Source organism: Camelus ferus, chromosome X (genome assembly GCF_009834535.1).
Source record: "Camelus ferus isolate YT-003-E chromosome X, BCGSAC_Cfer_1.0, whole genome shotgun sequence".
NCBI classification, from domain to species: Eukaryota; Metazoa; Chordata; class Mammalia; order Artiodactyla; family Camelidae; genus Camelus; species Camelus ferus.
The window spans coordinates 56,539,805-56,564,377 of NC_045732.1; the positions used below are offsets into that span (position 1 = coordinate 56,539,805).

A 24,573-nucleotide genomic window follows, 5' to 3' on the forward strand; every position below is an offset into this window, starting at 1 on the left:
AAAGAAGATGTGTTATGCATACATACATATATATGCCTACATGCAATGGAATATTGCTCACCCATAAAAATGAAATCTTTCCATTTGTGACAAAGTGGATGGATCTAGAGGGTATTATCCTAAGTGAAATAAGTCAGCCAGTGAAATACAAATGTAGCATGATCTCACTTAGACGTGGAATCTAACAAATAAAATGAACAAACAAAAATGAAAACAGACTCATAGATACAGAGAACAAACAGATGATTGCCAGAAGGAAGGATATGTGTGGGGTGGGTGAATTAGTAGAAGAAAGTTAAGAGGTAGCAGCTTCCAGTTATATAATAAATAAGTCCAGGAGATGTAATATACAGCATAAGGAATATGTCAGTAATACTATAATAACTTTGTATGGGTACAGATGGTTATTTGATTTATCATGGTAATCATTTCATAATGTATGCAAATATCAAATAATTACGCAGTACACCTGAAATTAACATAATATTGTACTTCAACTATATTTCGATAAAAATTAATTGAGTCAAATATATGGCAGGATAGGCATAGGTTATATACAAAATACTATGATATTTTATATGAGGGACTTGAACATCCTCGGATGTTGGTATCTGTGGGGAGTCCTGGAATCAATTCCCTGTGAATACCAAGGGATACATACATCCCCCCACATGCACACGTGAATTCTTTCTCCTTAATATAGCTTTGTAGTAAGTCTTCACATTTTACCTTCATTATCTCACTGTGCTGCTTTGTTCTTTCATCCACACTCAAATACCCTTTCAGACTACAGACACTGTGCTACCATAAAGGAAAAGTCCTGAGTATTATTTTTGTACACACTTTATTGTATATAAGAAAGTTATTCTACTTTTCTACTTGCTCTTATGATTTTAAAATTTATCTTCAGGATTGGTTTATCTCTAGGTTGTTTATTTTCCCTTTTGTGTATAGTTTTATTGTATAACTGTATCAAAATTTATTTTTGTTGCCAAATCCATTGGCATTTGGTTTTTGTTCCAGTTTTGTTCTGTTGCAAACAGTTCCACAACAAGCAGTTTGGTACATGTCTTCTCATGCATAGGTATGAGAGCTTCTCTTGGTCACACATGTTTGGGAGAGGAATCCCTGGGTTATTAACTATGTGTATCTTCAACTTTCTTAAATGTTAGAGAAATGAAATTACTAATCATTTAAATGTAACCCTTGTTACATAACCTCACATCCTAGTCAATTCTTGGTATGTTAAGGCTTTTTAAATTTGTGCCAATTTTTTTAACATTTTTTATTGATTTATAATCATTTTACAATGTTGTGTCAAATTCCAGAGTTCAGCACAATTTTTCAGTCATACATGGACATATACACACTCATTGTCACATTTTTTTCTCTGTGAGCTACCGTAACGTTTTGTGTATATTTCCCTGTGCTATATAATATAATCTTGTTTATCTATTCTACAATTTTGAAATCCCAGTCAATTTGATGGGCATGAAATATGATTTCACTTTTAGTTTTCATTTGCATTTTTACTGATCATACATGATTCTGAGCTTTTCTTCACATTTTGGTGGAACTTTCAGGTTTTCTTCTCTTGCAGATTGTCTGCTTATGTACTTTGCCCTCCTTTCATACTTTTTGGCTAAATTTAATATATTTTTATGAAGGAGTTGCAGACAGTACCAATTTCCTATGTAGGAAACTGTGAGTGTAGGGTTGTGTGTGTGTGTGTGTGTGTGTACAGACAGCAGTTTTATGAGAACATAGTTTACATACTAAAGCAAAATTTAGTTAAAGGTTTTGAAAGTACAGATTTTTTTGTGTGTTTTAAACTAATAGTTTTAAAAATCAAGAGTAAAATGTTAGCTTTCTTATATTTTGTACTGAAAGAGGCTAGCTTGTTTTTTCCCTCTCTTCTTGGACAGCACAAATAGTGTGCTTTTCCACATTTCCTTACTACTTTGCTTTGATCATTCTAAACTGACAGGCATGCTTATGAGCTTACTTAGAAGAGATAAATGGCATCATTTAGGTGAACTGTTAACTCTTAAGAATATTTAATTTACCTTCTTTATAACATAATAGTAACTCCTTTTAACTCTCACAACTCTCAACCACCCTTCCAATCATTCCAATATGTTCTGCCCATACCATTAGCTAGCAATTTACTCAGTATTGAGGGCTATGAATTCTTGTGACTTTTCATGATATTCCGTAGGACATAGGGATGTGCCTAAAGAAATTTTTTCCAGCAACAAAATTCCCCGAAAAAATGGTTTTATAATGAGAAATTGTATTTTTACCTTGCCTATTACTAGACGACTATAAACACCTTACAGATTAAATTGCTTTTCTTATCTTTACAATATCTTCACAAGCTACAGAGAGGGCATATTGTTCTTTACTTTCTTTTACAAAAACAACCTGAGGCACAAGGCAGATTTTATGATTTTGCTCACACAACAGATAAGTAAGGGAACTGAGACTAGAATCAGCTCAAAGATTTCTTTCTAGATGACTATGTGACTTCCATTTTGTATCTTTATTTAATCCAGATATGACCTTGAAGCCACATGCCCTGATAAACCTAGGACATTCTTTACAAGTGGCATTTTATTTGAAACATTTTGATTATAAGCTAGCTATAAGCCTTTCATGGAGCTCATCATTTCTGTATGACCAAGGAAGCATTAATCAGATTTTAAAGAAATGAAACTGTTTAATAGAGCTCTTAAATTATTATTAACTTCAATATATACATGATTGTTCAGCCTTGATATTAATTGAGATTTCCAATTGCCTTTGGAAAGCTTCAGGGAAGATTTTAACATTTGTGTACACAGTTTCATCTGTCCTCACAATTCATATTTCCAAGGCAGCTAGAATTGTGGTTTACAGAATCTATGTCTTGTGAATTTCTTCAGCCTGCACCTTGGTATTCTAACAGATATTTAATATAAAAAATGACTCATGAAATGTGCTCTACTGTTGGTGTTTAGGTGAAACATTGTTATATCTAAGCAGCTACCAAGCACAGAGTTATTCTTAAAACTTCTGACCTTGTAACGATGAGCTCGTCTTCTGTCCTATATAACAGTATAATTTAAAACTGTATTAATATTACTCTATGAGCCTTGCCTATTATGCCTAGTTCATTTGGATTTCAGTGTAACAATTTTAATCTATGTTCTAATTCTGTATTTCTTTAGAGTGTTGAGAACCTTGGGCTCTCACTAAAAACATTTCTTAAATTTTTTCCTCTCTGTCCCTCCCTTTTCCTCTCCCCTCCACCCTCACAAACATCTCTGTGTGAATTGGTCTACTCATAAGCTTTGAATTATTAACTCTTAGGCTGAAAATTCCCAAATCCTCATCTCCACTCTTGCGTCTTTGTATCGAGCTCCAGATCCAAATTTATAAAAACTAACTGAACAGATCCATGCCAGTATTTCACTGGGAGATCAGACTCAACCCACATCATTTTGCATCCTTGTCCTCTCACATTCCACCTAAGAAGTTGTTCCTATTTACTCTTGTATTTCCTGTTTCATCATCAACATCTCAGTTATGATGGGCAGAAATCAAATAACTATTTGTGACTCATGTCTTCATATCATCACCCATCTGTAATTAGTCATCAGATGCTGTTGATTTCTCTATGATTTTCTCCTACTTCCCATTTCCATCATTCTGATTCAGGCTCCTATAATCGCTTATCTATGCTATTGCAGCAGCCTCCTGATTTTCAGTTTCCCTCTCTTTATTCTGTAATCCATCCTTCACACTTTTGCTATATTTATCTTCGTAAAATTCTGATTTTTTTTTCTGGGCTGTAAATATCTCCCATTACCTAGCAATGCTTTGTTCATAATAAGTAGTTGGTAAATGCTGCCTGAATTGAATAATCTGTGCAATCCTGGATATATGTACTTACTTCTCATAATCCATTGAATACAAGTATCTGTAGAGATGGTGAATATATTTATACCACGAATTTATACTCAGTAATTTTCTGGAGATATTTATAGTTAGTTTTTATACTTCAACTGTCAATTCTAAACCAGGTCTTGATAATCAACATATAGAGTAACTACTTGTGAAAGACATTACCAAAATGAAGTGGCATATATTAATGTAAATTGCTTTTCTATGTAATGACTATGGGAATGTACATAATACATATGCATATATGTTTAACTATTGTTTTGATTGAATTTCTTAAAGCCAAAATATGTTGCTAAACAGGTAACCGTGATTGTATAGGTTTGACTTGCATGTTCATACAATTGAGTTAGAATTTAGTAGATATTAAACTTCTTTATTTTCTTAAATTTCTAACTACCTGAAATCAATGTGTGTGTTTGTGTGTGCTTATATGTTTGCTTATCAGCATATAAATACATCTGTGTGCCTTTGCCAGAGTCTGTGTGCTTATCTGTGTACTTGTGTAGTGATGGGGAAAAAAAATTCTGTCATGATTTGGTTCATATTATGTGTATGTCTGTTTCTCTGTCTATGTTTTTACAAACATACATACACATCACATAAGCCTGCATTGCGAGATTTATATTTATGAAATATTATACTGTTCTGCACCCAAAAATTTTGGGGGTTTTGTTATGTTGACATTTCTAAATTTTCTTTCAAGTTTCTCTCAGTAGCTCTTTTCTCATTTTACAGAATGTTTGGAAAATGAATTTAATTAAAGTCCTTGTGGAATTTAGATTTTGACCTTTCATCTGTAACTGTGGACATACTAATACAAACTATTATAGGTAATTCAAATTCTGCCTTTATTTGCATCAGTTGTATCATATGTTTTTCTTCATTTTATTTGAGGTATCTGGCATGAGGCTTCTAAAAAGGCTGAAACTAGCCTCCAAAGTAAAAGTCTCTGTTGAAAATAGCACACCACACGCACACATACATATACATGCAGAAAAAAAACAAAACCTAAAACACTGTTCTGCCATTGTGTGCTGCTACTTTTTTCCTATCAAAGTTCCTTTCTGAAATTAAGAAATAAACTTCAGTTTAAAATGGTCCTGGAGAGAGAAGCAAGGTGGCGGAATAGAAGGATGCTTGTAACTCACCCTCTCCCACAAATACACCAAAACTCACATCTACGGACCTACTCAGCCAACCAGACCACCTGCCGAACTCCGACAGAACATCGCCCTCTTCGAAAGGCAAAGAAGCCAAAAACCTGGTAGGAGAAAAGGGGAAAAAAAGAAGAAAAGGCAAAACAGTGCGGGACAGATCCTGCGGGGAGGGAGCAGCAGAGGAAGAATAGTGCTCATTTGCTGGGTCTCCCCTCTCCAACAGAGAGGCCAATGGGTTGGAAGGGGAGCCTCTGAGGCTCGGATCTGCCCCGAGCAGATGGACAGAACTGAGTTAAATGGGCACAAAAGGTCCCCGCGACACCCAGCCTGAGAAGCCAGCCGGCAGCTGGGGCTGAGACAGGCCGCCTGAGCTGGGTGGAGGACTGGGGTGGCTGCACTGAGGCAGCCCTGGGGGACTGCAGGGTGCTGCATGCCGTGGCTGGGAGGGGATATGGAGCAGAACCACCTCAGTCCCCCATAAATTGTGAAAAAAGCAAAGGAACATGGCTGGTGTGCCCTGCGGGGAGGGGTGCTGTAGCCTTTGTCTCCTCAGACCTGTGCTGCCATTACTGGCGCTTCTCATGAGAAGAGAGGCGGGGCTCAGCCACAGCCACCATCTCCTCCAGTGCACAGCGCCCAGCCAGGGGCTGGGCCGAGACCTGAATCTGCACCCGGGGGCTCTGCAACCTCCTAGGCAGGACTGAGACTTGTTTACAGCCTGAGGCAGACAGGATCTTTCTGCCTTGGCACCTCAGAGAGCTCGTGCCGCCAAGACAAACAAGGAGCTGAGATTTGGCATGGGGCAGGGGTGGGGCCATTCCATGGTCTTCCCCGAGTCTGCCTTCGGAGCACTGACCCGAGGCAGAGCGGGCAGCTGCACAGAGCAGCAGAGCGTCCAGCACCGGGAGAGGGTGGGCGGCCACCCGCCTTCCTGGCAGGAATGCAGCACTTGACTGTGGTGCTGGGAGGGGGCGCGATCCGTCCACCTGCCTTGCCCCAGCGCAGCATCTGACTGCAACATCGGGAGGGGGAGTGACCCGCCCGCCCACTGGGTAAGAGCTCAGCACCTGACCCAGTGTTGGGAGGGGGCACGATCTGCTAGCCAACAGCCACTGGGAGCAGCACAGATGAGGGTGCCAACAGAGGGCCTCTGGAAACAGCAAGTTGAGTTTGCAAAACAGGGCAAAGACACAAAGACCTCTTGCTAAAATCATTAAGAACACACGTCTCCAGGAGAACTAGATAACTGATACTCCTTAAGCCACAGTGCCAGAGAGATATGAGCAAGATGAAGAAGTAGAGGAACCACTCCCAATTAAAATATCAAAAGAAATCACCTGAAAGCACAATCAAGGAAATAGACATTGATGGCCTAAGAGATCAAGATTTCAAAGAAGGAATGATCAAAGTACTGAAGGAACTAAAAGAAATCGTGTTTAGAGATATAAAATATGTCAAAAATGAAATAGAAGCTATAAAGAAGAACTGAGTTGAATTAGTAAACTCATCTGCTGAGATGAGAGCTGACCTAAAGGCTGTACAAAGCAGGCTAGATAATGCAGAGGAACGAATTAGTGACCTAGAAGACAGGACAACAGAAAGCACCCAATCAGAACAGCTGAGAGAAAAACAAATAAAAAAAAAAATGAAAACAATATAAGGGACCTATGGGATAATATAAAGGTGCCAATCTACACATAATAGGGGTTCCAAAAGGGGAAGAAAGAACAAAGGGGATTGAAAAGGTAGTTGAAGAAATCATGACTGAAAACTTCCCAAACCTAAAGAAGGAATCAGATATCCAAGCACAGGAAGTTCAGAGGGTCTCAAACAGGAAGAACCCAAACAGACCCACACCAAGACATATCCTAATCAAGATGGCCAGAGTCAAGGATAAAGAAATGATCCAAAAGGCAGCAAGAGGAAAACAAAGAGTGAGTTACAAGGGAACCCCCCATAGGCTCTCAGCTGATTTCTCAACACAAACACTACAGGCCAGAAGGGAGTGGCAAGATATATTCAGTCCTGAATGAAAAAAAGATGCAGCCTAGAATACTCTATCCAGCAAGGCTATCCTTTAGGATAGAAGGAGAGATAAAGAACTTCACAGAGAAGCAAAAACTACAAGAGTTTAGCAACACTAAACCCATGCTAAAAGAAATATTGATAGGTCTACTCTAAATAGAAAAGAAGCAGGATGCTACAAAAATGAGAAACTCATAACTGGAAAGGAGATAACTGCCATGAATCACAAATAGAATAAACACAAAATTGTAAAAGAAGACATCTAAATCATTAAGAGTGGGAGAGGGAAGCAAGGAAAGCCACTATAGAAAATACTATGGAGATTCCTCAAAAGACTAGAATAGACTTACCATACGACCCAGGAATCCTGCCCCTGAGCATATATCCAGATGGAACCCTACTTCAAAATGACACCTGCACCCCAATGTTCATAGCAGCACTATTTACAATAGCCAAGACATGGAAACAGCCTAATGTCCATCAACAGATGACTGAATGAAGAAGCTGTGGTATATTTATATGATGGAATACTATTCAGCCACAAAAACTGACAACATAATGCCATTTGCAGCAACATGGATGGTCCTGGAGAATGTCATTCTAAGTGAAGTAAGCCAGAAAGAGAAAGAAAAATACCATATGAGGTCACTTATATGAGGAATCTAAGGGAAAAAAAACATAAATACAAAACAGAAACAGACTCATAGACATAGAATACAAACTTGTGGTTGCCAAGGGGGCGGAGGGTGGAAGGGACAGACTGGGATTTTAAAATGCAGAATAGGTAAACAAGATTATACTGTATAGCACAGGGGAATATATACAAGATCTTGTGGTAGCTCATAGCGAAAAAAAAATGTGACAATGAATATATATATGTTCATGTATAACTGAAAAATTGTGCTCTACACTAGAATTTGACACATTTTAAAATGACTATTACTCAATAAAAATTGTAAAAAAAAATAAATAAATAAAATGGTCCTATTTTTTACTTATGATTAAATATAATGTGTACAATTAGTTTTTTAATGGATTCCATCATGATGGTAAGCAATTTGGGGTAACTTAGATATTCTTTCCTCAATAGTATGTTTGGTAGTCTAGTATTTCTGGATTATATTCTCAATTTTCCATTTCACATGGTCTTGGAAATGAATCTAAATCATTGTAATATGAAATTTTATGATTTTGATTTGTCTTGGCTAATCATATTTTCATTTTGTTTCTTTATGACTAAAGGTAGACAATAAATAGGAATGAATACTTGTTATCCTTTTGATAAAAATTAAGCATTTAGAAGTTAGAAGTAAAGGATTTTATTTTACAAGATATTAAAATAGGTTATGACTACATCTAAAAATATGTGTGATATTGAAAATGTATTTATTTATGGTAGCTAACATTAAAATATATCACAATTTCATGTAATAAAAGACCAGTGTCCATGTTTGTATTTACAGTCAGGTTCACATTGCTGAAGGCCATGATGATTTTTAAAAATTCTCTTTTCAAGTAAAATTTTGATTCTCAAGCACTGAAACCACTTCTGTTTAATCCAAAGTCAGTAAAATTTTAAATCATGTTGACAGCCCTATGAAATAAATGATATTCCTTTTTCTCTGATACATTGTTACCTCAGCATACAGATTCTTGTGAGTTCATAGTCATGAAATAAACACATTTTTATATAGTAAGATCCTGTAGGCAGCTAGAGGACTGGAACTAAAATACAAATGATAGTGTGTCTTAAAAGAAAGATTTAGGAATCAGTGACATAGTGATCATAGCTCAAATCTGGGGATGAATACACTTTATAAGACAGTTAATGTAAATAAGTAAATGCAGTGATACAAGACTGAAACTTAGGACTTGCTCATTGGCAGATAGCAGGTGAAGAGGAAAGAATAATGAAAACCAGGGCACAGAGGGTAGGGGAAAGATAGTAATATTAAGAAAGATGAGTGAGGGTAATAGCTCAGTGGTAGAGCGGCATGCTTGGCATGCACAAGGTCCTGGATTCATTCCCCAGTACCTCCATTTTTTTAAAAAGCCTTTAAAAAATAAGGAGAAAAGATTTCAAAAGAGATGTGAAAAAAAGTGCAAAAGGTAAACTCTTGTGAGCAAGAACAATGGAATCATATTTGCATCCTCAAAGCCTGACATATTAAGCAGTCAGTAAGTTTTGTTGGATGAGTGAATGAGTGAATAAAGGCATAAACGAAAAAAAGACCTATTAAGGAAATAAGCAATGAGAAGAAATAGTTGTATTCAACTAGGGACATACCGTTGGTTACTTTTTTTTTTGCCACCTTTTTATGGATAGCATAAAAAAGAAACGGGAACTGAGATTGGAGATGGCATACCTAGCAATCCAAGATGCAGATAATGCACGTCTTCCCAGAGCAGGGATGCCCTTCCACAAAGTAATTAATTAGGCATTAATTCAGTGTTTGGTGGGGTCCTCGATGCCTATATGCCTATTATCTCACATGCGCTCTGGCTGCCCTCTCATGATCCCAGCCCAGCTTTATCCCTAGACTTCAGCTGTCAACCTCCTCCAATTTGAATGTTCCTCGAGACTGCTTCTCAACTTCTTGTTTCTCCATCACTTGTTTGTTGAATGAATGAATGAATAAGAGTTAATCTGTTTGCTCATGATCACAGTACTACCAAGTGACAGAACCCTCTTGCGTCTCTGTTCAGCACTCTGTTACTTACTCAGGGAATAGAGGAGAAACACAAAATGTATTTGTCTCCTTTACCCTATTACCTATCTGGGTCCAAGTCAATTCTAGTTTGCCTGGAAAATTGTCATGTGTATATTCCCACAGATGTGTATATACCACTATTTATAGGTGACAACTTAATTACTGTTGACTTGTTAACTCAGCAGTGAATGATTTTAGCTTCCAGTACAAAATGTTAAAAAGAGAAAATATTTGTACATAGTGATGTACATCTTTAGGCAGTAAACTGAGGCCCCAAATGAATAAAAAATGTTCAAAGTATATGAGTTGTTATGGTGAACAAAAGTGGTACTTGGATTGTGATCACACCACAAGTTAATTTTTACCTCTCACTGTTCTTTGAACATTATTTAACGAGGATAATCATTCTTGTCTTCCAATTCCCATTGATGAACTTAAAAGACCATTTCTTAGATTGTGGCCAGTGGGCCATCTACAAAGGCAATCACCTAGAGTGATTGTTGAAAAGGCAGATTTCTGTATCCTACCTGAAAACTACTTAATCAGAATCTTAAGTTTTAAGAAGTAATATATGTAAAGTCTTGGTTCACTAAAATTTGAGAACAGTTGCATTGGATGAACAGTTTCCATACAGAGATAGGGACAGCAGTCAAATTTCAGGGGAATGAAGTGGGAGATAAATAGGATTTGTAGAAAGCTACTGTAGAACACCCCTAATTAACTTACCTGTGAAATGGAACAAAAAGGGGATTAAAATCAAGTTATGACCTTTAAAAATTGAGTTAGCTTTCAGCAAATGTTAGCCTTCAGCAAAATGTTGTCTTCATTTTTGCTCCATATAATCCCTACAAAAAGTTTGAAAAACAAAATATAGCCATATATATTACAAAGATCACATTTAAAATATCACACCTTTAAATAGCTGCAAAGGGTGTAATTTCCAACATATTTGTAAATAATGGTATTTCAGAATAAATCTTTTAAATCATGCTTTCGAATGTATCCAATGGAATCTAAATATGATGGTGATTTGCTACCTCTATCATTCATTTAAAAATACATGGGAATACTTCTTTAGCAGCAGACATTTTAAATAGTTTATTTTCACCTTGAACCTATATTTTCATTTCACTTTCCTAAAATAATTATTTCCTAACATAATGTATTTTTGCTTAAAAGTATTTTATTGATTACCTTATAATTCCTGTGACAAAAATACATACATAAACTGAATTTTATTTTTTAAATTTCCTTTGACTCTATAATTTTTTTATTGAAAGAGCATTATAACTATCAGTGTAATAATTAAAACAACATATGTGCATATTTGTAAAAGATATTAAACAAATATTAAAATGCTGTTGGGAATTCATTGTTAGTACAGACAGATGAGAGTCTGCTTTTGTGCTCAGTTCAAGTATCAACAATGGATATTACTTTTTGCTGGAATGAGACAGGTGTTAGCAAAATTTATTTTTGTTTGTTTTTACAGATGTGAGCACTGAAAAAAGTTACTTCATCTAAATAAGTGGATGTAAATGGAGGCAGTTTTGTTATGGCAATATCATCCAATTCTTTGATCTCCTTTTGCAGGGTCAGGAAATTGACAGGGGCTATGAGTCAATGTTTTTTAACCTCCTTAAACATTTTATAGTGATTTTGGGTACACTGACTTAGGACAGGATTGGTTTAAAGTCATGTGTTTAGCATCGAAGCTTTCCAAATCAGACATTGCTTTTCTTTTTGCCATAGTGCTGCCTGATGTGATTTGTGCCAAGTGAATAGTTCCACATCAGGACCACAATAGATTGTTGATGTGCAGCCTTTAATACACAGAACGTCTATGACTATGTTATTTTTCTTTAAGTTGTATAATCAGATAATTATAAGAAAGACATAAAACTAAGTATTCCCAAGTACATTTGAATAATGTTAACTTCAAAAGTGTCCTAGTAGCTGAGAAATTTAATTTTCTGGCCAAAATTTTGCTCAGAATGCAACATCAAGAGAGAATATAGCTGCTAAGTTGCTGCGAGATTTCAACTGGTCTTCAGGCTTGTTTCTACAATATATAACCATTATTTAGAAGAGTGTTTTAGCCCATGATCATTTTTGCAGTTTCATTTTAAAATTCCAGCACTTTTTGAGACAGTAAATTCGTGAGGTAATAAAATCATTTAGAATTTGTCATTCATTAATTCTACATTGATTAAATAGTTACTAGATAACAAGTAGATACTAAGGCAATGGGTAGGAAATGAGGAATAAAATATGATTCCTATCCTCACAGATATCTTCTTTATTTTTGTTTGCATATGCATAAATCTTTCCTTTATGATCAGAAATTTAAAAGGAACCCTCATGCTTCATGAAATATTCTTTTGAATTACTTTCATGAAAATCTATCTACTTTCTTAGTCATTCTACAATTCTGTGTCCAAGATCTAAGAAAATGGCTATAAGCTCTGAATATTTTTAAAAAGCACATTCTCAAAGGAATCACAGAGTATTGTACTATCAATGTTTAGATTTTGACAGGTATTAGTTACAATTCATCTTATTAGAAAAGGCACACAGGGAAATAGGTAATTATATTCGAATTATTAACAAGCTCAGGGAACATATTAGAAAAATAAAGCTGTCATTCCAAGTATCCAAAAAGGTATTATTTAGAACTACTTACTAGATGGCAAATTTAGTAATTCTTCTCTAGCCTACCACATGTTATTTGTACTTCTATTATAATATTTTATTCATTCTGCATGGTATTTACAGTTTGCTTAACTCTGTGTCCAACATTGTGTTTTAGGCACTGTGGGGAATACAAAGGCCTAAATCACAGATCTTGACTCTAGAAGTTTCCTTGGAATGTTGTCTACCCAGATAACAGTAAGGCAATTCTTGCTTAGTTGCCAGTGTTTACTGTGCCTGGGGCTCATCAGAACTATTTAAGATTTTCTTCAGTTATTTATATGCTAAGTACCAACAACAGACAACACACTCACCAATGAAAGATGATGATAGATGCTAACATTGATGTTTAAGGAGCCTATTGGAAAATAAGTTGGAAAGTTAGAGAAGGGAGTCACCTGTTTGTAACTGGTATAAAAATCAACTATATATCTATCTGTGTATGTTTATTAATTTCTTAGTATTAGAAAAGATAGATAGATAGATAGATAGATAGATAGATAGATAGATAGATAGATAGATACTGATCTATTATAAGGAATTAGCTTACATGATTATAGAGGTTGACAAGCTCTGTAGTCAGTAAGTTGGAAACCCAGGAGAGCTGATGGTTATAGTGCTAGTCCAAAGGCCAGTAGGCTTGAGACCCAGGAAGAGCCAATACTTCAATTTGAGTCTGTGAGGGAAAAAAAAAAAAGGTGTCCCATCCTGAAGACAGTCAGGCAGGAGGAATTTCCCTCTTATTCGAGGAAGGGTAAGCCTTCTGCTTATTTAGGCCTTCAACTGATTAGATGAGGCCCAACCACACTAGGGAGGACAATCTACTTAGTCTATTGATTTAAACTCACCCAAAAATAGTCTCACAGAAATACCGTAAATAATATTTGACCAAATAGCTGGGCACCTTATAGCCTATTCAAGTCGACTCACAGATTTACCATTATACCTTCAAAAATAAGAAGGGAAAGAGAAAGGTATAACTAGATTTATAGAAAACTGCAGGTAAAATATCTACAAAACTTAGAAAAAGATAATCATTTCATTCTCTATTTCTAAGTTTTTTAAATCCCTTTTAAGTAGACACTCATAAATTTGTTCAGCCTCCCCATGTTATGTAGGAAGAAACCATGTTGCAAAGAAATAAATTGTCTGGTCCAAGATCATGCAGCTCATTAACCATCAAGCCAGAACTAAAATCAAAACCTTATAATTTCTATATTCTTTCTAAGGATACACTGGTACAGTTCCCCCATTATTGTGTGTATGCATAACATGGAAGCTGTAAAGTTCAAACGCAATTTCAAACTAGCATCGGTGACTACACTCCTGACGCATGACTGCTGTAGAAACATTTACCTCTGTACAAAGTAGTGATTCTGATTCAGATCTCAAAGTACTTTCTGCACAGTTATGACTGAGTTATGTGATGATTTGGAGTTACTTCAAAACAAGCCCTTTGCATCCTCTCATAAGGACTTTTGAACAAAGAAAATAGACCTTTAACACTGCCTGTGAAAGTAAAGAACATGATAAGGAAGTGTTTATACAGGCATGGAGCCAGGGTGGACTATTCGTTTTCAAGCTTTGGTTCCTAAGAGAAGACATCTCTTCTAACCTAACCAGCTTAGAAAAACACTGCTCTCTTCCTTCAAGTGTAGACTTAAAATACCGTTAATACATCCCCTGGTGGAGTGTGTGTGTGTTTAGTCCTGAGTACCCTACACTTCCTTCTGTTTCTGAAATTGTTCAAGTGTTCAAGCAAATGTTTATGTAAAGACACTCACATTTTCAGATATTTTGTAAAAAATAACTACAAACATCCACGAGGGGACTGATGACAAGATGCTTTCCGTAATGAACCACCTTCAAAATTTTCATAAGAACCTCAAAATAGATCATAATGAATTCCCTGTTACAAATTTTCCTAGGACAAAGTGCCACATTTTTAGAAGTGGGCTGCCAGGAAACAAAATCTGGCAGGCAGAGGGGGTGGGGTGAGTGGAGGGAATCTAGAAGGAATTGAGTTTCAACACTTTGCTTTTGCTCACTTGCCTGGGTTTAAAAGCGGAAGCTACTGTACTTCAGTGAGGAAGGAGCTGGGTTTGATATTTGCAAGTCCAGGCGGGAGGGCTGCGAGCATGCAAATCTAGCAGCTGGAGTGTGTTGTGGTAGCTGCTTTCCTGTGCTAAGCTGATTTACTTGTTTAAGGTCTGACCTCATCATCCTGTCAGTATGGGTTCCCACCTACACTGTTAGCGGCAGCTCTCTGCATCAGCTGGAAAGCTAGAAGTATTCACAGTGTACCACAGACAGCGGGGGAGGGGGGGCGCAAGAAAGACAGCTCTGGCACTTGTGCTTTTGTTAGTCCTACAGAAGAGGCAGAGAAACAAGAGATAACAAAGGCTGTTTCCTTTCTGTGAGAGAAGGCTTTTGTCTTTCCTCCCGCAACGATGTCAGTGTCTGGCAAGAAAGAGTTTGATGTGAAACAGATCCTAAGGCTACGCTGGAGGTGGTTTAGTCATCCTTCTCAAGGTTCGCCCAACACTGGAAACTGCCTTCAGCAGGAAGGATATGAGCATAGAGGGACCCCGGTTCAGGGCAGGTTGAAGAACCACTCTCGGGACAGAAATGGACTGAAGAAAAGCAACAGTCCTGTCCACCACAACATACTGGCACCAGTGCCAGGACCGGCCCCTGCTCATCAAAGAGCCCTTCAGAATTGGCACCCACAAAACCTGATAGAACATCTTCGAGCAAATGAAGATACTCCTAAAGCAGTTCCAGAGAAGACTTTGTTCCAAGAAGCTTGTGAGAAACACTCACAAGATTTGGAGATGATGGCTGATGACAATACAGAAGATTCTACAGCAAGGTAGGAGTTTTCCATCACATAACTGAAAGTCATAGCCTAGGTTAACTTATCCTCTAAAACTCTCATTTAGTGTTGAAATAAAACTCTGAATTTGTAAGCAGCCAATCAGGGTCTCCGAGTAACCCCCTCCTCTAAGTATATAAAGGAAAATAGTAATAAAACAGACGTTTTGATAATTAATAGGAAATACGTTTTTGGGTTGTGAGTTTACTTTTCCTGTTCCATTCTGATTCCATTAAGACTTCTGTTTCAGTTCTAAGAGATGTTTATTATAATTGCTAATTTTCTGAAAATATCCTCTGTGGCTTGAATGTTCAAATAGTTGTGATTCTTTGTGTAAGTGTGATGAACCACACAGAACTCTTTCAGACTTTGTCAGTTAGGCCAACTCTGACAAAATAAAATCTCTGACTGCTCAGCACATCCTTATCTGTTCCTTAGTACACAGCTGCTATATTGACGCTTGATAAATGTTATCTTTACGTGAGAATACGGAACGGCTTCCGTCAGCATTTGAGATTTATTGCAAGTTGTGTTAGTTTCCTAGCTAGTTCGCAATCATGAAACTATTTTGCATAAAGCAGGTAATAAAATCCTGCTTACAGCAGTGAGATCTTGAAGTAGGGAATGGAACATGTTGGCTATTTCAAGACATTAAAATGGAATGTGAAGTGATAATAAAGTATAGTTTAAGTATAGTTTATAAAATATTTGACTTCATCTTTATTTTCATGTCCACCAGAATTGTTTGAGTGGGAGAAAATTATGTTCCGTCCTCGAATATTGTCTAATATAACTTCACCTAATAGATCTTTACTTTTTTTTCTTTTTTCCTTATCAGATTTTATTTCCCCAACATGTTGTAGACACAGTTAATGACCTTGGTAGTGTAATTAAAGTGTAAAAGGGCTATAGAAAAAGAAATATTTTTGAAACTACTTCTTCATTAAGCTATGCTAATTTATTTAGAAATCTGGATATTTGGTATACTGTATCTCTATATAACTATAGAGGAAGACTGGTAAATCTGCTTCTGGATATAAGTTTTTCCAATATATCTATCTGACAGTTCCTTGCTTCCATAAATTCAAAACATAACATCAGTAGAAAAAGCAACATAACAACATTATGGCAAAAGACAAATCAGCTTTGAAAAATGATGCCTTTATAGGAATTCAGTCTTTCTGATGAAATGCAAACATGGGAAGATTTTATGAAATGACTTTAACTATAATAATAGATTGTTTGAGATACAGATGTCTTAAGAAACAAAATGTGTATGTATGAATTTTCCTAAATATTTTTGTGATTACTCCAGAAAATGCTATAAAACTATTGGTATTGAAGATTGTATTTAGTACAAATATAATACACAAGTATAATACAATCTATACTTTTAGATTCAGCAGGTTTTCAGATTATCTCTCCTCTCGATGAACAACAATTTTAAAAACCTCCTGAATTTGGAGCTTAATATTAAGCGCATTTGACTCTGTTGTAGAGAAGTTTAAGTTATGCACTGTGACTTCCTGACAGAATTCTTTGAGGATCTCTGAATTGATTTTTCCAGCAATGAGAATGTATTTACAATAAATTAGTTGCTAAATGAAAAATGCCAGATAAAATGTCAAATATAAAATAGTAATATTTTAAAAACATGTTTCTCTATTTTATTCTTGATAGTGTTCATGTTCTAAAAAATGTTCTGTTAAATATCCTGTGGTTACAGTAGAAAGTTAATATTTTCTTAAAATAAATATAGGAAGTGGTTATATAGCTGTGCCAAGGATATTTTAAGCAGAAGAGAAAGGGTAAATTGAGGATCTTATTAATTGAAATATGATGGTTTATTAATCTATCACTACCCATGCTGAATTGTTTCGTCTTGGTTAAGGAGAATTTGAGGAGGAACTTTCTTATGCCCTGCTTCTTTTATGCCTCTCTCCTTCAAGCAGATTGAGGAAGAGGAGGAAAAGATCATGAGAAGCTGGCAGCAATGTGCCATCCCCTCAATAGAACTCTTGCGGTTAAAAAACAAACAAACAAAAATGACAGTGCAGTAGGTGTGGAGAATCATCACACTAGTACAAGGTGGGCTCTGACACTTGAAGCAAAGTAAGGGTCTTTAAACCATCCTGCTTTCTACAAATATTGCAGGGAGTTAATAGAGAATGGACTAAATTACTAACGTGTAATATAGTTGAATAACCTACAGTTATTCCTAAAACAGAAATTAAAGCCAAGGTATTAAAGTTATATGAGTATGTTGGTTAAGGGATTTAAAAACCCAAATACATTCATATGTAATTGACCGATAAGTAGATACTTCATTTAGGAGCAACTCTGTATCATGATCCCACTGTGAGAATACACATACCAGTATGCCTTCCATCAGAGACCTGGGCTCAATTATCATTTTCTTTTTGTCCTAATTATCTACTAATTCTGAATCTTTGCTACCCCGTAAAGACCTTGCTCTATGTCGTTTCTTTTCTTTATTTCATCCCTAGAATTCTAAAATTCTGAATATTTTAACAGTGTATTATGATCATGCTCCTTACATGACAGTATTTTGTTATAAGATTATGTATACATATGTATATACTGCTCATAGAGAAATGATCACATAAGTCTCAGGTGTATGTCAAAGTGTTAAACTGCATTTGCTAAGACAAATGCAGTTATTTCCTTGTTCTGCTTGAGAACATTGAATACAATGCTGATGACCTGTGTATGGGCCCAGAACAACAAACATGTCCCTGTGCAAGATTGGAGGTTCACAGAGCTATTTAGTTTTAAGAAATTGGCAGGAATGGGGATCATACCCTCATCTTACCTGTCGAGGCTTTTGTTTTTTGCATAACTTACGTATGGTATGTGATTTTGTGTATCTTTGCCAGTGTTGCACTTTCAGACAAGACTCCATATTCCCTCTCCACTTGAGTCCTTTCCAATTTTCAAGTGAGATTCACCTAGAAAAAAAGAGCAGCTGTCATTGTATACTGTGATATCCCAAAGAAGGGGGCATTGGATGAATAAGACTTAGAATTCATTAATAATTTATTCCACAAATATTGAGCACCATTTGTGTGTCAGGCACACTTCTAGATGCTTGAGATAAAACAAAATCAAAACAGAGAACCTGATTTCATGAAGTGTACATTCTAATGGGAAGATAAATGCAATCAAAATAAACCAAAATGTAATACATATGTGGTTGTAATTAGTATGAAGGAAAAAATAATTAGAGGGCAGAGAGTGAAGAAGGGATACTCCTTTAGATAGGGAAGGCCTTTCTGATGAGGTAACATTTGAGCAGAGATCTAAATGAAGTGAAGGGGGAAGCCATGAGGATGTCTGACCCAAGAATTCAAAACAAGTGAGAGGTTACTGCTGCTGTACCGCAGGGGAGCCCCTAACCTCCACCCATCTTTTTCTATTCAAATCAGTGCCTCTTATCCCCACACAGTCTTTTGATTAATGTCCCAAACATCCTTAACTGAACTGGTGAACTCAAAAATATGCCCTGACCTGTTGTTTATTATGGTGACTTTAAGAGCACATGCATGTCCCATGGCCACAGAGGTGACGTTCCAGCCATCCTGTAACCATGGTGCCATTTTGTCCTCTGGGGATCTGGCTATTCAGCCAGCAGACCATATGCCTCATGTACAGAGGCCTTTGTGCCCTTTGTGAAAACAGACACATGACAGTGTATTTGCTTTCTTAACAAAACAGTTCAGATGGGGCCAAATGTATTATGTGTCTCCATCCTCAACACAAATCCATCTGTGATATGGAATACATTTCGGAAATACTTCTGCATAAGAAAAATCTTAAATCTTAAACAGTGAAACTTACTTTAAAATCCTTTCTCATAATGTAAGAAGTAAGGTATGAGGGTATTTACAGGGAGAGCTTTCCAGGAAGACAGAACAGCAATTTCAAGAGCTCTGAGATGGGAGTGGGCTTAAAATGTTCAAACAAAAGGAGGCTAGTGTAGCTGGAGTACAGTCTTCATCTGGGAGAGTGGTAGGAGATGGTTTCAGAAAGGTCACAACAAGAATACAATATTAAAAATAGTAAGTACCTTTTGTAGACATTTGCTATGTGCCAGGCACTAAATACTCTACATATATTTTCTCATGTTCCCAAGGAAAATCTTTGAATGTAAAGGTAGTGTATGTGTCTACAAATGATATTTCTCAGGGTATTATTTTGTTAGCTATCTGTGGTTGTTATTGCTTATCTTCTAACAAGGCAAAAATATTGTGATTTTCTAAAGTTCAGAGCTAGGCCTGCTTTCCTTAATTGTACACGGCATTATTCAGTAGAAACTGTTACTTCAAAGAATAAGGAACAAACTACAATTTTATTCTTGCCTATAGAAAGTTTAAGGTTAAATCCCTTTGTCTATGGGTTAAAATGTCCCAAACAAAATTAGATAAGTTAGTCAATTGCTTTATTAAATTTAGAGCATTTTAACATATAATTTAAACTTAATACAATGATTCTTAACATTTTTAGAGTTGGAACTTCTGTTGATTTTGAATCCTTGCTACTCACAGCTTCTTTCCTGAGAGTGAGGTACCTTGGTCCTCATGACTCATTCCTAACAGGGTGGGATTGCATGTATATTTAAGTTAACATTAATTAAAATATATTTACTATCTGAGAAACTGGAGACCCCTTTGCATCTAGGGATCTGGCAATATGTTAGGGCCATGTTTCTTTAAATATCATGAGTAAGCACTTATAGTTGTTATTTCTGATATTTGAAAGACAAGTATCATTTACTTCTGCATTTGGAAATATAAATAAAGAACTTTAAATATATGGTACTATTTGATGTGACTTCAAGAGCAATATATTAATTACATTGACCTGTTATATAGTGCCTAAATGTTCAGCTGCTTAGTACTTTAAAGTCTGTTTTTTAAACTTGTATATCTCCTTTCTGACTCCTATATCAGATGTAAGACATCTGCTCCTTAATACTAATCTTTTTTATGTTTTCCCCATGACTTTATAAGTGAAAATAGTTTCACTGCTATATATATATACATAGTTTCACTGCTATATATATATACATGCACACATACACACATGCACATATGTAGACACATATGTATACATGTATATGTGTGTATGTATACATATATTTCAGTGTGAAATTCTTATACTTGAAAGAGATAGAAAGCTGAAATCAAAGTGGAGGACTGGGGGACACTGGCTCCTTAATAAAGAAACAAGTCAAAATATAATATTCTGCCAGATGAACCTGGAAGATCTTGTGTTCCCTACAGTAGGAGAATCCTCAAAAAAAAATAATGATGGGGGGTTATGTCAAAGGGACACAGGAGCCAACCGAAAAAGCTCCCAATGGCCAAAGCATTTTAGCAAACAAACAAAAATATTATAAACCTCAGTAAAAAATAAACTTTCTTAAGTTCATATTGATATAAATAAATGATTAAATAAGTAAGTAGGTAAATAAATAAATAAACAAGAGAAAAAAGAAATCTCTTGTGCAGAGGAATTTCAAATAATATACTCCACACTCTGTCCTCAAGGAGGTAGGGCTGAATACTATGCCTTAAGTGTGCGCTGCATAAGGCAACTTCTTTCCAAAGAGTGAGTATAGTATAGAAGTGTGGTGGGGGAAGTTCACATTTGCAGTGGAGAACCCTGAAGGTACTCTCTCAGCCAGGTAATCAAGGTTAACATCGAAACTGCTCCAGTATATACACGTGGTATGATGTGATGAGAATGGCACTTTACTTCTGTCCTTTACCTCTGCAAAATCCATCATCTCCATCCCAGTCTAATCATGAGAAAAACAGCAGACTAACCAAATAGGGGAACATTTAAAAAAAATACCTAGTCTTTAATCCTCGAGCTGTCAATACCATCAAAAATGAGAAAAGTCTGAGAAACTGTTGCAACCAAGAAGAGCCTAAGAAGATGTGATGAATAAATGTGATATGGGACAGAAAAAGGACCTTAGGTTAAAAACTGAGAAAATCTGAGTAAAGAATGGACTTTAGTTAATAATGATGTATCAAAATTGGTTCATTAATTGTAACAAATGTGCCATACTAATAATTAATAATAGGGGAAATTAAATGTGGGCATTATAGGGACTCTCTGTACTATTATTATACTATCACAATTTTTCTTTAAAAAGGTACACTATTTTAGCAAGAGCTATCTTAGTAAATAGATTTCAGAAATCAATACTAGAAGACAATCCAGTTGTAAGAGCTGAGTTCTTGTTGTTCTTTTGATGTTGTTGTTCTTGTTTTCATGTTTTTGTCCTTTGGCAACTGATTAGAAGGATGCCAAATCAAAATCAGTGGGCTGTTACCTGCTTCATCCAAAAATCTTATACATTGGTAACAAGATAATATCCTAAAGGTAAGGACAATATCCTAAAGTTCTAACAACATCTAGAAACTGCTATTTTAAGTCCTATCCCCATGATACTGATGGTGGCTGTCATTTGGTGTGGACCAACTTTTAAGGAATGGATACTGATGAAGGGGCATATATTTATTTGGTGCTTTCAAATGAAAACATGGCCTGCCACTTTTTTTTTTCTACTTCTTTATATTGCTATCTGTGGTTTATCTCTCAAGAGGTAAACAATGGCACGTAGAAAACAAGCTTCCTTATATAAAAATCTTTTTTTCCTCCATGCTAAAGTGAAAAGTATAGCCATTGAGTATATTTTATTCATGATTCCATTAAGATTATACTTTCACTAGAGAGAATGGAAAATGTGTATCCCTAGTGGTTATGAAATAAGATTTTTTAAAATAGACTTAAAAAGAGCTATCTAAGAAAAGGTGACTAAAAGTGAGAAAATTGAAATCAAATAGTTTTCATTGACTGATGTTTTCTCATGAAACTAGTATTACTGAAATTTTATCCAGAAAGCATTACATAAGGTTTTGCTCTGAAAACACTGTAAAATATATATTTTCCAAATCAATATAAAGATATAATACTTAGATATCACTAGCATTTGCACTGGAGGAGAGCAATGCCAATGATCATGTTTATTGAAACTATCAGAAGTGAATCCTTTGTTATTCCTGGTTAATCTTTCTTAGCCTGTTACTGTTAGTCAGAGTGACTTATCTTTTGCATGCTTTCAAATGTCTTTGTGCAGAATAGAAGCCTCTTGCCCTACTCACACCGTCTCTCGCTATTGCTTCTTCAGGAGCCATACTAAAAAACACATTACAAATTTTTTCATCAGGTCTTAAACATAAAGTGATTGGTGCTTGGTCATTCCACTGCTAGCTCACTCAATAAAAGCTATCTGTTGAATCTTTTGCCCACCTTTTCCCTGTAAAACTAGATTGCTGTCAGCACAGTAACATTTAGATGTCATTTTTGGCTAATGTTGATTACACGAGCTATATCAATACTAATAAACAACTGCATGTTTGTCTGAAGTCTGTTGTAACATTCAACAAGCCAGTTGCTTAACTAAGACATTGGTTTTCATTTGTTTCCTCCATTCAGCAAGTGTAAATTGAACCCCCAACATATGCATTATGTGTTCTTAGGCACTCAAAAGATGAAAAGATAAATAATAGATGATTCCCTCTTGAGACTTAACAATACTGTTGGGGAGATAAAGTGTATTCACTTGAAAGGTTTTATGGCCATGAAACAGAGTACATTGCAAAAACAGTTTAAGTCACTTGGTCATTGAGACCTACAGGCATTCAAAGACAAGAAATAATTCTTCTGACCAGAGCAACCTTGGAATGCTTCATGGAGGAGCATGATTTGAGATGAATCTTAAGGATGCATAGCGTTTTGCTACAGATATGGGGAAGAATGAATTCTAGGTAGGAAGGAAAACACAGAGTGCCTTCAAAAACACACTGAAGCATGGAAATTTAATGTGTGCTCAAACGGCAGATTTCAGTTTGGGTGAAGTGAATGCTATACATTGGAGAATAGTATAAAGTTAAGCAAGAAAGAGAGGTCAGACATAGATTATGGAGGATCTTAAAACAATAAGGGCTGTCTAGACTTTATCTTAGAGGTCCCAGCTTAACATCCAAGAATTTGCTGAAATATTTTGTGTCTGTGAATAATTTTAGGGAGAATTTCCACTTTCCTCAGATTCTCAAACAGTTCCATTTCATGGGAAAAACAAAGTAATGAATGGTAGCAAAGAAAGCATGTTAATAGATATAATACTTTAAGGAACAAAAAATGTCATGAGAAAAAATAGAAAATATAGGACTTGACATGTGCCATATCCATTTAAGACGTTTAGATGTAAAAAAGTATGGTACATTTTATCAAGGTCTAGTTGAATGGGATTCCAGGACTCTAGACAGTTCACTTATACATTTGAATAAGTGATTTTTAATTTTTTTTAGATCATTTAGCTTTTTATTTTTTATTATGACAAGAACACTTAACATGAACTCTATCCTCTCAACAAAACTTTAAATACACAATATAGACACAAACTTGTATAGCAGATCTCTAGAACCTCTTCATGTTGTATAACTGAAACTTTATACCCATTGAATGGCAGCTCCCCATTTCTGAGTCCCCCCAGTCCCTGGAAACCACCATTCTACCCTGTTTTTGAGTTTAATTATTTTATGTAACTCATATAAGTGAAATAATACAGTTTTTGTCCTTCTATGACTGGCTTATTTCACTTAGCAAGATGTCCACCAGGGTCATCCATGTTGTTGCATACGGCAAGATTTCTCTCTTCTTTAAGGCAAATAATAGTCTATTGTATGTATATACCACATTGTCTTTATGCATTCATCTGTTAATGGACACTGAGGTTATTTCCATGTCTTAGATATTGTGACTAATACTGCAATGAACATGGCAGTGAAGATATACCCTCAAGAAACTGATTTCAATTGTTTAAAAAAGACATATACATAGAAGTGGGATTGCTGGACCATATAGTAGTTCTATTTGTAATTTTGGGGGGAAGCTGCAAACTGACTTCCACAGCAGCTGCACCTTTTTCATTCCCACCAACGTTGTACAAGGGTACCAATTTCTCCACATCCTCGCGAACACTAATCTCTTGGGATTATTTCTGTTTTTGTTCTGTTTTTTGATAATAGCCATTCTAACAGGTGTGAGGTGATATCTCATTGTTGGTTTGATT

At 35.9% G+C, this 24,573-nt stretch overlaps 1 protein-coding gene across 3 annotated transcripts in view; it reads left to right on the top strand.

Annotated features, from left to right (window-relative positions):
• The first annotated feature begins 14,758 nt into the window (after window positions 1-14,758).
• Window positions 14,759-24,573, top strand: part of KLHL4 (kelch like family member 4) — a 63,583-nt gene continuing 53,768 nt past the window's right edge. Inside the window, exon 1 of one of the 3 annotated variants that reach the window (XM_032474986.1) lies at window positions 14,759-15,401. In XM_032474986.1, the coding sequence (XP_032330877.1) occupies window positions 14,980-15,401 (422 nt within the window). In that variant the 5' untranslated portion in view covers window positions 14,759-14,979. Of the gene's footprint in view, window positions 15,402-17,068; window positions 17,493-24,573 lie in introns of those variants that run through there. The other 2 variants (XM_032474983.1, XM_032474984.1) reach the window with 2 other exon arrangements.